General features: G+C 40.5%; 1 protein-coding gene across 1 annotated transcript in view; it reads left to right on the top strand.

The window, feature by feature from the left end:
- The first annotated feature begins 163 nt into the window (after nt 1–163).
- Nucleotides 164–14,975, top strand: part of COG3 (component of oligomeric golgi complex 3) — a 30,763-nt gene continuing 15,951 nt past the window's right edge. Inside the window, 14 exon segments of the mRNA XM_005487327.4 lie at nt 164–454; nt 457–627; nt 2,498–2,644; nt 3,171–3,232; nt 4,881–5,046; nt 5,923–5,997; nt 6,119–6,211; nt 6,504–6,629; nt 8,845–8,925; nt 9,137–9,180; nt 9,380–9,506; nt 10,001–10,092; nt 12,534–12,673; nt 13,893–14,053. Of these exon segments, the coding sequence (XP_005487384.2) occupies nt 179–454; nt 457–627; nt 2,498–2,644; nt 3,171–3,232; nt 4,881–5,046; nt 5,923–5,997; nt 6,119–6,211; nt 6,504–6,629; nt 8,845–8,925; nt 9,137–9,180; nt 9,380–9,506; nt 10,001–10,092; nt 12,534–12,673; nt 13,893–14,053 (1,761 nt within the window). The 5' untranslated portion in view covers nt 164–178.

The following is a 14,975-nucleotide window of genomic DNA, read 5'->3' as shown; positions in this document are numbered from 1 at the left end:
TTGGTCTCTTCTCCCTGGAAACCAGCGACAGGACAAGAGGCCAAAGCCTTAAGCTGCACCAGGGGAGGTTTAGGTTGGGCATCAGGGGCAGTTTCTTCTCAGGAAGGGTGGAGTCACCGCCCCTGGCGGTATGTAAGGAATGACTGGAGGTGGCACTCAGTGCCCTGGTCTAGGTGACATGCTGGGGTTGGGTCACAGGCTGGCCCGGACGGTCCGAGATCTTTTCCAGGCCAGTCTGCGATCCCGTGGATCCTCCCAGCCGCCAGGGGGCGCCACCCGCCCGGCGGCCCCTCGTCACGCCCGTCTCTGCCCCGTGCCCGTGACGCCACTGCCACGCGACGCGGCGCGGCGCGCTCCGAGCCTCCCCCGGAAGCGCCGCCCCGCTCCCGGCGTTCCGCCGCGCTCCGGGCGCCGCTCCCGGCCCGTCCCGGCCCGGCCGCCCGTCCCGCCGCCGGCAGCATGCTGGAGCCGCCGCCCGCGGAGCCGCCGCCCGCGGGCAGGGACGTGCGCGACCGCCTCAGCCTCTGGGACCGCCGCCTGCAGCCCACCGCGCCGCTCAGCGACCGCCAGACCGACTCGGTGCTGGAGCTGAAGGCGGCGGCCGAGAACCTGCCGGTGCCTGCCGAGGTGAGGCGGCGGCGCTGCCCGGCCGGAGGGGCGGAGGGCGGGAGCGAGGGCGGGAGTGGCCGCGAGTGGCCGCGGTGCCACGTCGCCAGGCGGGCGGCGGTGACGGCCCAGAGCGGCTGGGCCTGCGGGGCCGCTGCCGGGTTCGGGGCGCTCGGCTGCGCTTCGCGTTCTGTGTCGCGCCCGCAGCCGCGCCCTCAACGTCCCCTGTCCTTCCCTCGGGAGGGCTCGCTCCCTGGGAGCCCCTGCCGCCCTGCCTGGAGGGGTTGGTGAGGCAGCGGTGGGAGCTTTCCCCGAGAATGCACCGGCTTTCTCTGCCCGCCCTCGCCGCTTCCCTCAGACCACCGGCATTTGTCCTGATGAAGTTGGGAACTTTAGCCATGAAGTTCGTTCTTTTGGTCTTAAAGTGATCCTTACTAATGCATGGCTCCTGGCGTCCACGTTATTTCCTGGTACGAATTGCAGGCTCTCGATTGAACTGAGGAAAGCCAGGAAGAGGGGTAAAAAGGTTAATAATTTGTCAGCGCCATACAGGACATGGTCTCCCACGGTGTAAAATTCCCAACTCTGACAAGATGATTACTTATGAACACTCCCTTGTCTGCTAAGGGAGGTGGAACAGAATGCTTGCATTCCTAACTGCACTTTTCAGGAGAGGGTTTGTATTTAAACAGGATCTTAGTGTGAGATAAGTGCCATAAAATCAGCAAAGCCTGCTCTCAGCAAGTGTCTGAAAGCTCAGAACTGCAAAAGGGAGAGTGTAAAGCCATTCCTTCCTCAAATGAACCTGTTTCATTTAATCCTTCCTGGTTGCTTTTTTTTGTGTAAGCAGAATGCAGAAAGTAAATATTGGCAGGCATCCAAAGTGATTGTAGAAGGATGTCCTGCTGCCAGGGGATGTTTTTGAGGATCTAAACCAGCTTTGCAACGAGGCAGGTACTGTATTTGCCGGTGAGGACAGCAGCAAAGCCATGACATTGAGTTCTTCAGAGACCTGGGACAGTCTTGGTTCAGCTGTCCTGAAACAGCAGGCTCTGATGGATTCACCTTTCCCTCTGTATTAGACACCAGAGGAGCCCTGACTGCCCTGCTGGGGTCAGCCCTGTTTTGGGTGGTGAGGGGTGTGGAAGTTGGACAATGTATGGCAATCTGTTTGTTCTCAAGTAGTTAAAATACTGATGGCTCTTTTTCTGTTTAGCTAATACTACCAGGCAGGGAATATTTTACTAAGCAAGTTGTTTTCTATAGAGACACCAATTTATAGAGAGATAAGCAATGTTTTCTGGTTTTACCCTACTGATATTCTCAGAAAACATAAAATTCATTATCATGTAATTGAAGAGGGTATTATATTATTAAAGTGTATATAGTAGTATTTTTCTTTTTGAATTAATTTCTTCCTTATAGGCTAATTAATAATCTCTGGTCATACTTAAATACAATTTATCTCTAGTTAATTTTTTCCATGTTTTTCTTGCTTAAACAAAATAATTGTGGCTAAAAAATAATTTCTGTTCAGCAGAGCTATTCCTTGTCGTCTGAATAAATTGTGGCAGCAATCTTGAATTTTCCTTGAATGTCTGGCAAAAAAACCTGACAGGTTTTTTTGTGTGTGGTGTGGTGTTTCTAAATGTATGGATGTTGTAGTTGTTGGTGTAATGGTTGGAGTCAGTGCTCTCAGAGATTTTTTCTAAACTTAATGATTCTGTGATTATCATATTGATAGGTAAAATGTCCATTGCATTTTTTTCTTCAAAAGTAGAAGCCTGTAATTTTCTCATCTGCTGCTTTGGATTGCATTATAGTTGAGCTGCAGCTGTGAAGGGATTCTCAGTGAGTTATCTGACCAAAGTTTGTGGTGTTCTGTGAGCAGCTGCCCATCGAGGACTTGTGCAGCCTGACGTCCCAGTCGCTGCCTGTTCTGCTGACAGCTGCCGTGCCAGAATCCACAGAGGATGTCCTTCTGAAGGGATTTGCAGCACTAGGGATGGAGGATGAAAGAATTGAAACAGCACAGCAGGTAAGTGAATGACCATGAAGATGCAGCGATCTTCAGAGAATGCTGTTGGTTTCTGTGTGTCTCGCCTAGCCTTTGGTGGGTTTGCTAAATCTTTTGGGCTGTTTTCAAAATGCATAAGGGGGAACTTGGGTGGAAAACAACGCTGAAGTCTTAGCTCTGAAATGACAGATACTTTTTGCATTTGGAGTGGAATCTAATGTGAGAATAAAACACCCCTTCAGTAAAGTGGTGTTGCTCTTGAAGTAGAAGAACCCCCACTATCTAATGTGATACCCTTATTCTTGTGCAAATAAAGCCAGATGAAATCCAGTCTTTACCATTTTAACTCAGTGAGGGAATAGAATGAAGTATTTCAGTTGGAAGAGACCCACAGTGAGGAATTAGTTTCCTAGATTAATAACTGAATTCTGAAACAGTTCTGTTTTTAACAAAACCTCATCTTCATTTCATAGATCATAGATCTGATTTTTTTTTTAACTGATTGCATGTGATATCTATATTGTTCACTCCATAAAATCTCTTCTAGTTCTTCTCCTGGTTTGCTCAGGTGCAAACACAGATGGATCAAGATGAAGGTGCCAAGTATAGGTACGTGCTCTTCCTCAATTCTTTTCACTGTAAGCAGCTCCACCCTTGAAGGACTTCATCTTGTCCATTAATGTCACCACGTGTTCACATTCAGCTGGTGGGGAGTGGGAGAATGTGTTGGGGCAGCTGAGGCTTTCCAAGGCTGTGGGCCTCACTCCCAAAGGCCACTGCCCAAGTGGCACAACAGTTAAGGGGTGCAGATTTCCTTCTGAACTGCCCAGTATATTTAGACAGGTGGAAATTAGTTTTGGCTTACAGACAGGGCTGTAGACAATCGCAGTTCTAGAGCTTTCCTATGATTTTTCAATTTTTGCTGCTATTGGAATGTTATCACCTGAGGGCGAGACTGTGTAAGCAGATGTGGCTGGAGGTCATTTCTGTTCTCACCATTTGGCTCATCAGTGACTGTGGTTGTCATTCTGTATCTGCATTCCCTGCATTCTTTGACACTTTGCTCAACTCTGGTTTTGAGTCTTGCCATTCTGATCTGTTTGTGTGTAACTGACTTTTCCATCAGGCTCAGCAGAACCCCTTCCCACTGACTTTGACAGTTATTCCTTGGGAATCTGAAGTACAGCTGAATGGCTTAGCTAGATCTGCTTGTGGCTTTTATAGAAACTGGCTTCTGTTTTGAGACTTCATAAACTTGCCCTTGGCCACAAGGAAATGCTGCTGTACTCCCTCTTCTGTTTTTCCTCTGCTTTTCTTTGGGCTGTTTCTTTCTCTTTTGCTGTGACATTTGAGGACGTGACATTTCTTAAAAGCAGAGGGTGAGGCATGTCCTGATCCTGTGACCTGATCATTAAGAACCTCCAAGGAGTAGCAGGCTTGCACTTTGTCAGTTGGCATGTTTGTAATGGTGCACACAGGTGCTCAAACAGGGATGCACAGTGGCTTGTAGGATGGCCAGTATGCTGCTGTCTGCAGGAGGCCAAAGGTGCAGAAGGAGAATGAATAATTTCTTTGCCTGTTGCACATGGATACAGGGAATTGCATTACTTGCCTCTTTGTACATGGTAAAGCAGAACTGAGGTTGTAGCTGACGTCCAAGAGTAATTAATTTTTAATATGCTTTAGATAAGCTGAATGCTTGACATCTAGTTATCATTTAGAGTTTTTATCTGCATTGAGCCTTGGACAAATCTGGTGACATTAGACACCAGATCTATTTAATCTAAGCCTCTTTCAATTCTCACAGTAAGTTTAGAATCCTCTAGATAATTTCAGCTACTTCAGAAGAGAAAAAGTAATTTCTAAATGGAAACTGAAAATGAGTAGAAGAGACCCAAATTAACATGCCTGTTGGGAGCAAGGCAGGTAGAATTAGGCTGCTTGCAGAAGTCAGCGTGTTTGTGCTGCCCATTTAGGCAGTATTCACGTGCTGCAGACCAGCTGTGGTGCAAGCTGCTGCTTTCTAGGTAGCTTGCTGTAAGGAGTATCAGGGAAATGGAGTGGCTATTCCAGACCCTTCAGCTCTGCTATTTCTGAGGTGGTGAAACCTGTGCTTCTTGTGCACTCTTGCTTGATGCAAATGACCTCCTATTCCTAGAGAGAGAAAAGTGGTGGCAGTGTCCCTGCAGGCAGCTGGATTTGCAAATACAGAAAGGGAAATTTTACTTCTGTTATCTGTTGATTCTCTTTTTTCTAGACAGATGAGGGATTACTTGTCTGGCTTTCAGGAGCAGTGTGATGCTATCTTGAATGATGTGAATAGTGCCCTTCAGCACCTGGAGTCACTGCAAAAACAGTATCTTTTTGTGTCCACAAAGACAGGAACGCTGCATGAGGCCTGTGAACAGCTTTTGAAAGAGCAGGTAATCTTTGATGGAAGGATTACTGGGAACTGCTTAGACATCTTAAATGACAGTTTCTTTTTCTTGGGCTGGGAAAACATGTGAGCTGTGGTAACAATGCATCCATTTGCTTTGGACCTAATTTTTTGGGAGTGTTTCACCTGAAACTGGAGTGTCAGTATGTGTCAAATATTCTGTATATGTCAATATATGCTTTAATGAAGAAACTTAGCTGAGGGCAGTTTTTGTAACTGATGCCTGACAAGTGCAAACTGTACTGGAATTAATAATTCATATCATTTACACTTTAATATTTGAAATATTAATATTGAAATATTTTGAGTTGCTTTCTGCAAGATCCCTGAAGTTGGGAGCTTATTTCCCAGATACTTTTTCTTTTTCCTGATTTACCCCTGCTGCAATAGTGATACAGTGAATGTTTTTATTTTCATAGTCAGATTGGATATGAGAGAACTTTTTAAAACTCCAATCCTGAGATACAGGATTTTTACAATTCTCCGTAATACTGATGGCAGCACTGCTGTTTGTATGCAGCATTTTCTGTGGGATACTGACAAACCTGTAGTATATATTATTTTAAATGCACTACTGAAAATAATGTGTCAGTCTCTGGCAAAAGAACAAGAGAGCACTGCTGTATTCTGCATTTTTTGCTGTACTTGATTAGTTGCAAGTTTTTTGGAGCTATTGAACAATGGTATGTGCTGAAAGCTGAAAGGGAGGCTTAATAATTTTATACACATGTGTGTGTGTGTGTGTGCGTGTATACATACATACATACATATATATATACACACACATTATATATATATACACATATACTTAAGGCACTTGCTAAGTTGATGATTTTTCTTTTATTTATTGTTTCTTTAATAGTCAGAACTTGTTGACCTGGCTGAAAACATCCAGCAGAAACTTTCTTACTTTAACGAGCTGGAAAATATCAACACTGTAAGTATTATTTCATTGTTAATAGTCTTAGAAGATGAAAGCTTACTGGTCTGGTGAACTTAGTCACCAACAGTAATGTGCTTAGGTTCCTTACAATGATGCTTTGTCTTGTTTTCCAAAGAAATTGAATTCCCCTACGCTGTCCGTGAACAGTGAAGGATTCATTCCCATGCTGGCTAAGCTTGATGATTGTATTGCATATATTTCATCACATGTAAGTCATTCTGTATTTTTGGTTAAATTGTCACAACTATGTGTTCATACTTTTGTAATGTTTTTTTTCCCCCTATAAAGTTTTCTATGCCAAATACAGCAAGAAGTTAAGGATGATGCTTTATAAATGTAGGAAATTTTTATTGAATATACTTTTTATTCTGCTTAATTTTTTTGTAAAATACTTCTTTTAGTTTGTACAAGCTGGCTAGTTATGTGAGTATATTAAGTTTTGATAAATTTTTTTGACTCTTACTATTTCTATTTAAAATTGATTTTTTTCCTTCTTTCAGCCAAATTTTAAAGACTATCCTGTATATTTGACGAAGTTTAAACAATGCCTTTCTAAAGCTATGCACCTTATCAAGACATACACTGTGAATACACTACAGAACCTCACAACCCAGTTAATGAAAAGGGTAAGGTGAACCAGCAAGTGGGAGGTGGAGCTGTGCTGAAATGTCTATTATAACATCAAAGAGTTCTCTTTTTATTTTTTTGAAGGTGGGATGTGTCAGCTGATTTTTGTGAAAATAGGTCGGGGCAAACACTATGGTGTTTGTGTAGGTTGTCCAATGCTCAGCCAAGTATGATGGAGATCTAGTGATCCAAAAGATTTAAAAGTAGTAACAATTAAAAAATGATGGAGATTGAAGAAGATGAAGTCAGTGAATTGAAGTAGGTGAGCAGTAAGCTAGTGAAAGCCAGGGATGGATGAAGGACTCTGTTAGAGACACCAGATGGCCAGACAGTGGCTTTCCTGAACCAGAGTGTGCACTGGAGCTCTGAATTGTCTGTTGGTGTGTTGCCAAATGGGGAAGGTACACAGGAGAAATAGAAGTGCTGTGGTGTTTTGTTTTGGAGGTGGATTGCTTTGGAGACAGAGAGAGATTAAAGGGAACACTTGAAAAAAGTGTACAGGAGCTGGGTGTTACTGGGTGGTAATTGTAAAGCACAACTCTGAGTTCATACCATGATCATTTCAGGATTACATTCCAGTAAGTATTCTTGGGTGCTCTTGGTCATGTAAATGTTCATTTATTCTGCAGTGGTTTGTGTAGCTGCAGATAACAGCTGTACCAGGTTCCTATTAGTTTTCCAGCATTTTTTGTTTCAGTTTGAAGTGTTGACAGTGGTGTTAGAATGTCCCAGGGAAGAGACACCAGGTGTTTACTCCCCCTCACTCCAGGGAGATGTAGACATAAATGTGAGCAGGGAGGTTTTTTTGGTCTCATTAAGATGTTGATAGTCTCATGCTGCAATATTCTGGCAGAGCAGAAGGGAGAGGGGAATGTCTTTTCCTATGCACTTGGATTCTTCAAATAATTGTGGTGTACCTTGTGCTCAGTTCTATTACAGCCAAACTTAGTGTCCTGAGGGATAATCAGTGAAACTGAAAGATACTAGAATTGAGAACTGGCACACCAGAAAGAAAGAAATTTTAGGCAGTGTTCATGGAAACTTGTGGAAGAGTACTCGTGGAGTGAAGATATTAGTTAAGTGGCATTGAACATTTTTTGTGTTCAGTACAAAACTAGGTTTTATTAAAAAAAAAAAGGTATCATAGCTTGGTTTGATGCTAGTGGATTGTTCTGACTGAGCTGAATTTAAACAAAATTGAACATCTCTGATAAGCAGCATGTCTACAGAAAGAAGTGTGTAACCTGATTTCTGAATTTGAATTGCTGCTTAGGAGTTTTAAGTCAGGAAGAATACGTCTTTTAAGAGTGGGATGACCTTTTCGTTCCCATGTACATGGGGGTTTTGTGGATATCTTGTATACTTTGAAACATTAAATGTCTCCTTCTGCTAGAAGTGCAGTACTGGACCAGTGTTTTTTAGTTGTTGTCAAGTGTTGAGTTTTTCTATTGTAACAGAACAAGACTGTCAGGACTGGGAAGGAACTGAGATCTGGATGTTCTTTGGTGATGCACACATGTGAGTGGAGGTTTTGATATAAGTTTGTAGAAGGATGATGAGATTGTTCACAGGGATGAAAATAGGAGGTGAGGATGGTGGAGTTTTCCTGTCCCCATCATGTTTCTGAAGAAGACCATCTCTTCTCTCTCACTTCAGTAGGGATAAGGGGAGGAGAGCTTGGTGTTTAAACTGGGTCTCTGCTCTCTTTGTTAGTGCTAGAATTTGTCTGAAGTTCAAGCTGTCTGCCTCACTGGGCTGAGGAGCTGTAGGGAGAGCTGCCTCAAGACAGCTTGATATTCTGGTTGTAGCTTGAATGCAAGCTGAAACTTAGCTTCTCTGCCTTGGGACCAGCAGATAAAGGGAAAATTGTTCCATTTTAATACTACATATTAAGGACCAACAATCACTACTTCTCTGGCAGGTCCAGAGAAAATTTTTGTCTCTAATGGAGAATGTCATAATTACTGAAAATGTTCCTTTTTCTGTAGAAGCTGTTGGATGAAGCACTTGGCTTGGGTTTTGTTCTTCCATCTGACTTTAAATTCTGAAACCAGCATGCCTTTGTTGGTGGGAAGTGGCAAAGAACTGTTTCACTGGAAGCATAAGCATAAACAACCAATACCCTGTCTTAGAGCCTAATTATCTCAGCCATTATATACTAGAAGCCAAATATAGTATTTTGCTTTTTAACCAATTACTCATCTCTTCTTTCAGGATCCTTCAGCTGTGCCAAATTCTGACAATGCCTTCACGCTGTTTTATGTGAAATTCAGAGCAGCTGCTCCCAAAGTCAGAGTAAGTAGCTGGTAACTAACTTTTAAAAAGGAAGTTATGAAAATGAGGCTTGAATTTATTAGTGTGAATGCAGGGATTGCATATTGTGCAAATGTAAATGTCCAAAGATTGCATATTGTATCCGTGGAAAAATACTACAAACTGTTTTCCAATTACTACAAAAAATTGATTTACTGATAATACTTCTTTCTCTGTTTTTTTTTTTGAGTAGACTCTTATTGAACAAGTAGAGCAAAGATCTGAAAAAATGCCAGAGTGAGTATGTCTACATAATTTATCTTCAATAGTTTTAAATTTTGAAAATATTTACTTTTGTTTAGGTACTGTTAAACACATTATTTGTTTAAAAGAAAGTTTTAAAAATTGTAATTACATAGACCTAAAGAGGATATTAGAATGCATTTTATGTGTGCCAGAAAATGATCTTCAGTTACTGTTTTAATTTCTTGGCTAGGTATCAGCAAGTTCTCAATGAAATCCATCAATGTTACCTCGACCAGCGGGAGCTTTTGCTTGGTCCAAGTATTGCTAGCACTGTTACAGAATTAACCAGTCAGAATAACAGAGATCATTGTGCTCTGGTAGGTAAAGTAGTCATGTGTTGTGAAGGTTTTGTAATGTTTTAATCCTTTCTCCCCCAGGAAAAATGAACCTACTTAGTTCAGTCATTTACATGCAGAATTGTTACTGTTGTCTGTGAGTTTGAATCATTAACATTCTACTAATATTTTCAAGCCATACATGTTTTATTTCTGTAAAAACTCCACCCTGTTACATACCTCACAGAGGGGGGAGGATAAAAAAGAATCATAAAATGTGGTTACTTAAATTTCAGAAACAAAAAAGGAACAGAAGTTGTACAGTGAGCTTTTATTTGGCTAGTAACATCTTTTCAGCCCGTACTCTTGGAGTTCATCTCATTGTTTTTAAATTTTCCAAACCTTCAGTTTAATCATAGCTGTAATAATCACAACACAATATATAGTATATAGTAATAAGACCTCTAATATCTCTTGTGATACTGATGCAAAGAAAATAATTTAATAATCAAGTATTTGTATTTCTGTGAATACAGGTACGAAGTGGTTGTGCCTTTATGGTCCATGTATGCCAGGATGAACACCAGCTTTACAATGAGTTCTTCACAAAACCAACACCAAAACTGGAGTAGGTGGTAGATCCTGGTTTGGTTTTTTTTAACTGGATGTTGTATTTAGGGTGTTGTGATGTAGCAGATAATATTTTATGGCAAACAGAGCCATGTTCAAATGGTTTGGTGAGAACTAGCAAGATAAAAAAAACAGCTTAATCACTTTAAGCATCAGAATTTGATGTTCTTGTGTTTTCTTTCTTCAAGCAAAACTGATAGTTCCCATTCTCCATAAGTAATCTTTGCAAATGCTCTGTAGATAGTCTGAAAGAGTTAAAAATACTCAGATTCTTTGAAAATAGCTGTAGAAGTCTACGGCTCTCAGCTGTTTTTGTACAGCCTGTTTTGCACAGCCTGTAGCACAAGTGCATTCATTTACTTCAGTCTGAAGTTAGGCTGATGAACTCCAGCTGTTTTTCTGGAAGGATTTAATGAGCTGCCCTTACTGTCAAGGAATATTTGGACTGAACAGAAGGCAGGGTAGTGGATGCCTGACAAGAGCAGTGTCCCAGTCTCTCGTGCCTAAACCTAAAAGAGGGACAGGGTGCTGTTTCACACAGTAATTGTATTGTAAAAGTATTGTTGAGTTTTTTACAACAAACCTGTAATGGTAAAGTATTTGAATAGATTATGCCCCTCCTCCAGTTTTCTGGTATGTTTTAGTACTGATACTTGATTTTGAAATTTGGGTAGGTCATGTTCCCTTGCTATAAAGTTTCTAACTAAAGTGTATCCCTATTAGTGTAAGTCTGACTTATTAGTGACTAAGCAAGACACTGGTTTTGAGTGTTGCAATGTCTTAAATTGAGTGCACCCTAAGTTAAGCAAGTGTGTAACCTGAAAAAGACTGCCAAGAACCCTCCCCATCCTTCAAAGCTAAAGGAAAACCAAAACTGCATAAAGCCTCACTAGAGATAAACCACAGTGCCAGAGTAGGCCCAGTCTTTTCTGAGGGTTTGTGGCCTTGTGTAGGGCATGCTCAGAATTTGAGGTGACTGAAATAAATTTGCTTAAGAATCAGTTTAGCCATCTCAGTCCAAATCCTGGACTAAACATTCCTAATTGAAATCAGCGTAAAATGTTGTTCAGCCAGAAATCTTGTCACTAGTGCTATTCACACCAAGAATGATAACAGACTTCTGTTTTTTCTTAAATTTTGATGGAATGTAATTACCTCATTTCCTAAGAACTTGCTTCCCTTTTATTTTTTTTTTTGCCTACATCTAAATAAAATATTTTTAAAAAAATGTTTCAAATAGTAGCTACTTTATTAGGTTTCTCTTAGCGTAATACATGGCCTTATTTTCTCTTCTGCAGTGCTCAGGTGCTCTGAAGATATGATAGTCTGGTATCTATGTAGAGATAAGAGTTTACCAAAATTCTACCCAAGAGTAAAGATCTGAGATTGAGTATTGTAGTTAATAAATAAGACTAGTGAAACTTTCTCTTTTGTTTCTGCTTTTAACTGTTTTATCAAGTTACTTGTGGTGCTATAGGATGCGAAGGAAGAGGCATTCAAAATATTTCTGCTGCGTATTTTTCATGAGCATTTTTGTTCCCAGTCTGAGGAACTGAAGTGTCATTGTCCCATTGACAGACATTTTTTGTGAATTAGAAAAAAACAAATAGTGCAGTAAACTCAGTGTCTTTATCACACTGTCATTATTCAGTGTTCTTGATGTTTATATTTCCAACTCTAGAAATTACTTGAATTTTCAGCTACTGGCAATAGCATTAGTGCCTAATATGTGATTAGTGAGGGGAGCACTGAGAATGGCAAAAATGTCTAGAGTGAGTGCTGTTGATGTCTTAAGCAGGATATGCACCACTTTGAACATGAAAGAAAAAAATCCATAGAAGTGGGATTTCTGATGTGTCCCTGTATTGATATCATAACTTCAGTTAGACTGGAAAGTGTGTTCTGAGATGTTGGTAGCTATGACAGAAAACATTACCAAGCTTCTCCCCCTGAATCCCTCTTTGTGTGCTCCTGAGTCTAATACACTGTTGAGTCCTTGCAATCAGATGAGCCTTTTCTCAAGGGAAAATTTGGGTTGTTGATTCTGAGCGCAGCAGGAGTATTTTTTTACATAGTAGCCAAGTAAAACCAGGTTGCAGTGTCTTCCCTTTGTGACAGGTTGAGTTGTTGGTTAGTTTGTATAGGTTTTTTTTTGTTTATTTGGGTTTTTAAAATTTTATATTAAAATTAATTAAAAGCTATAACACCATTTTAAGCAGTTGATATGCCACATCTTTTAAAAGGAAAGCTTTTCCTACTTTTTAGGTAATAGTGGGTTTATATTTTAAACTGTCTTGTCTGAAGTCTTCTGAGACACCTTTTTTCTCTCCCTCCTTTCAAAAATCTTTGCCACAAAATAATCTATATTTGTGATAAAATTTTCTTTTGCTTCTGAGGGATCCTGAAAATATTTTGCTTTTTTTTATTTTTTCTTCATAGTGAACTCTTGGAGAAGTTGTGTCTTTCATTGTATGATGTCCTGAGGCCAATGATCATCCATGTCATTCACTTAGAGACACTTTCTGAGCTCTGTGGGATTCTCAAAAATGAGATGCTTGAGGATCATGTACAGAACAATGGTAACTCATAGATTGACGATTATTGTTTTTAAGTGTCTTCTTAACTGATAAAATTATTTAATTGCATAGTCAGAAATTCTAGATGCTTTTTTCTTTCTAGTGGATCTTAACCTAACCTCATATTTGACATGTTTGTATAAAATTAATTATGCTTTTTCATTTCTAGTGAAGGTCTGTATATTTGGATCTGTGCATAGCATCATTTTAAGTACTGTACTGATGTTAGTCATGTTTTCTCTAGATTGTACAAATGCTAGCAAGCATACACCCAGTGTATATGCATGCACCAGGGTTGATTTAAATTAACTTTTAAAATTAATGAACTGCTTCACTTGGCCCTGCTAATGCGTCATCCATGTAGAGCTTTCTGCATAATGATGATAAAATAATTGAAACTGATTTTTTTTTCAATTCTCCTTAATGTCATGTTTCCCAGATTAGAAATTGTAACTTCAGCAGAGGAGTTAAGTAGCAGTGTAGATTCTGGAGTTTTGTGAGTATGCAGAGCCCAAAGTCTCATAGGAGAGGGCCAACCTGGTTTCTCATTTCATAGTATGACCAGTGCAGAATGGAATCCTTTCAGAGTCTTTATTGCACCAGGCAGTAAATAGAAATCAACCTTGGTACCTGATTTATCACCCAGTGTAGCTCCTTGTCACTGAAGCTATGCCAGTAATCATGAAGAATTGTTCACTTTCCTGGAAGTCTAATTGTGACAATGTTTGGAGTGAGCAAAAATTTGCTGACTTAATAATTTGGCTTTTCATAAGTGTCTTACTTCTGCTTAAATTTGGGTTGATACAATAATTCTTAAGTTTGATGTGACCTGCATTGGTTTATCTGTTTTTATCAGCTCCCAACAGTCACACCACAAATATTGGCTGTGATGGAACCAAAGCCACCTTGCTTTGTTGTTCCCTCCAAAATTCCACTTAATGTACCCAGGTCTGAAATAGATAGAACCCTTAATTCTAACAATGCATCTGAGGTTGTATTTTCATAGCCTAATGAAAATCTGGGGAGCCAAAGCAACTGCAGCATGGAGTTCAGTAAATTCCTTGTTTATCACAAATTTGTCTGCATGGTGCTGTTCCAAAAATACCCTGACTCCATCTGCAGCAAGCCAGGTTTTTATGGTCATATGTGTGATACTTCAGATTTGTGTTTCTATAAGCTTGTTTTGTCATTAACAATTTATGCCTGTTCTTACCTTTGTCAGCTGAACAACTGGGAGCCTTTGCAGCTGGTGTCAAGCAGATGCTGGAGGATGTGCAGGAGCGCCTTGTCTACAGGACACACATTTACATCCAGACCGACATCACCGGCTACAAGCCCGCACCCGGCGATCTCGCCTATCCTGACAAGCTGGAAATGATGGAGGTACAGCCTCAGCTTCTTCATTGGCCTTGACTTTGTACATGCAGTGTATGCAGTTATGCAATGCAATGCTTTGCAGCTTGGGTTTTCCTGTTTTTAGGTGTATTTGGTGTTATTGCCATTTTTAAATTGACACTTGCTGATTAAATTATGGCCCTGGACTAGGTGTCAATGTTTTATGTCAAACTTAGCGACAATGGCAGTAGTTCTCACAGTTAACAGTTTTATCAAAACTTGAAGCTTCTTAATTTTTATTTACATTCATCAGTAATAGGTATTACCCAATGTATTTCCTAGTTGAGCTGGAATTGAAAAGATGCTTGAGACAGTGCCAGTTAGCTTCAAGTTTGTTTTAAGAATTACTGGTCAACTAGCTTTTGGTAGGCATGTGTGTGTACCCTGTGCTCAGGCACTGTGAGAGGAGATTTGCTTTAGATAATCTAACATGGTAGCAATGGCTTCCAGAAGCCTTTTTCAGGTTCTTATCAGTATTAGCCATTTTTTAGTCATTCCAAGTCTTTTGAGTCAGTGTTCTTGTTGAAATGGATCAAACTAATTCTACTTATTTTAAAAAATTAAATAACTCATGGAAATAAATAAATGCCCAATGAGAAACCTTTAATGAGTTTTTGACTAGAACAAGCTGCAACTGCATGAAGACTACACGGAAGCAGTAAAGCATAGTAAAGATCCCCCTCCAAATTCACTTTATAATGGGAGACCTAAGCTGTCAAAGGACTGAGGTGACTGAGAATGGTCTTTCCAACATGGACTGGCAAGATCCAAATTTTATCACTGTATTCTGCTTTCCACGTAGCTGCCAGAATAGCTGGTGGTGCTTAGAAAACTGTAGGACTTAGTTCCAGGTGACCAGTTGATAGAAAGCTGCTGTTTGACTTCAGAATCAAAACATGACTTACAAAGA

Source organism: Zonotrichia albicollis, chromosome 2 (genome assembly GCF_047830755.1).
Source record: "Zonotrichia albicollis isolate bZonAlb1 chromosome 2, bZonAlb1.hap1, whole genome shotgun sequence".
NCBI lineage: Eukaryota > Metazoa > Chordata > Aves > Passeriformes > Passerellidae > Zonotrichia > Zonotrichia albicollis.
This window is presented reverse-complemented; position numbering and strand designations above follow the sequence as displayed.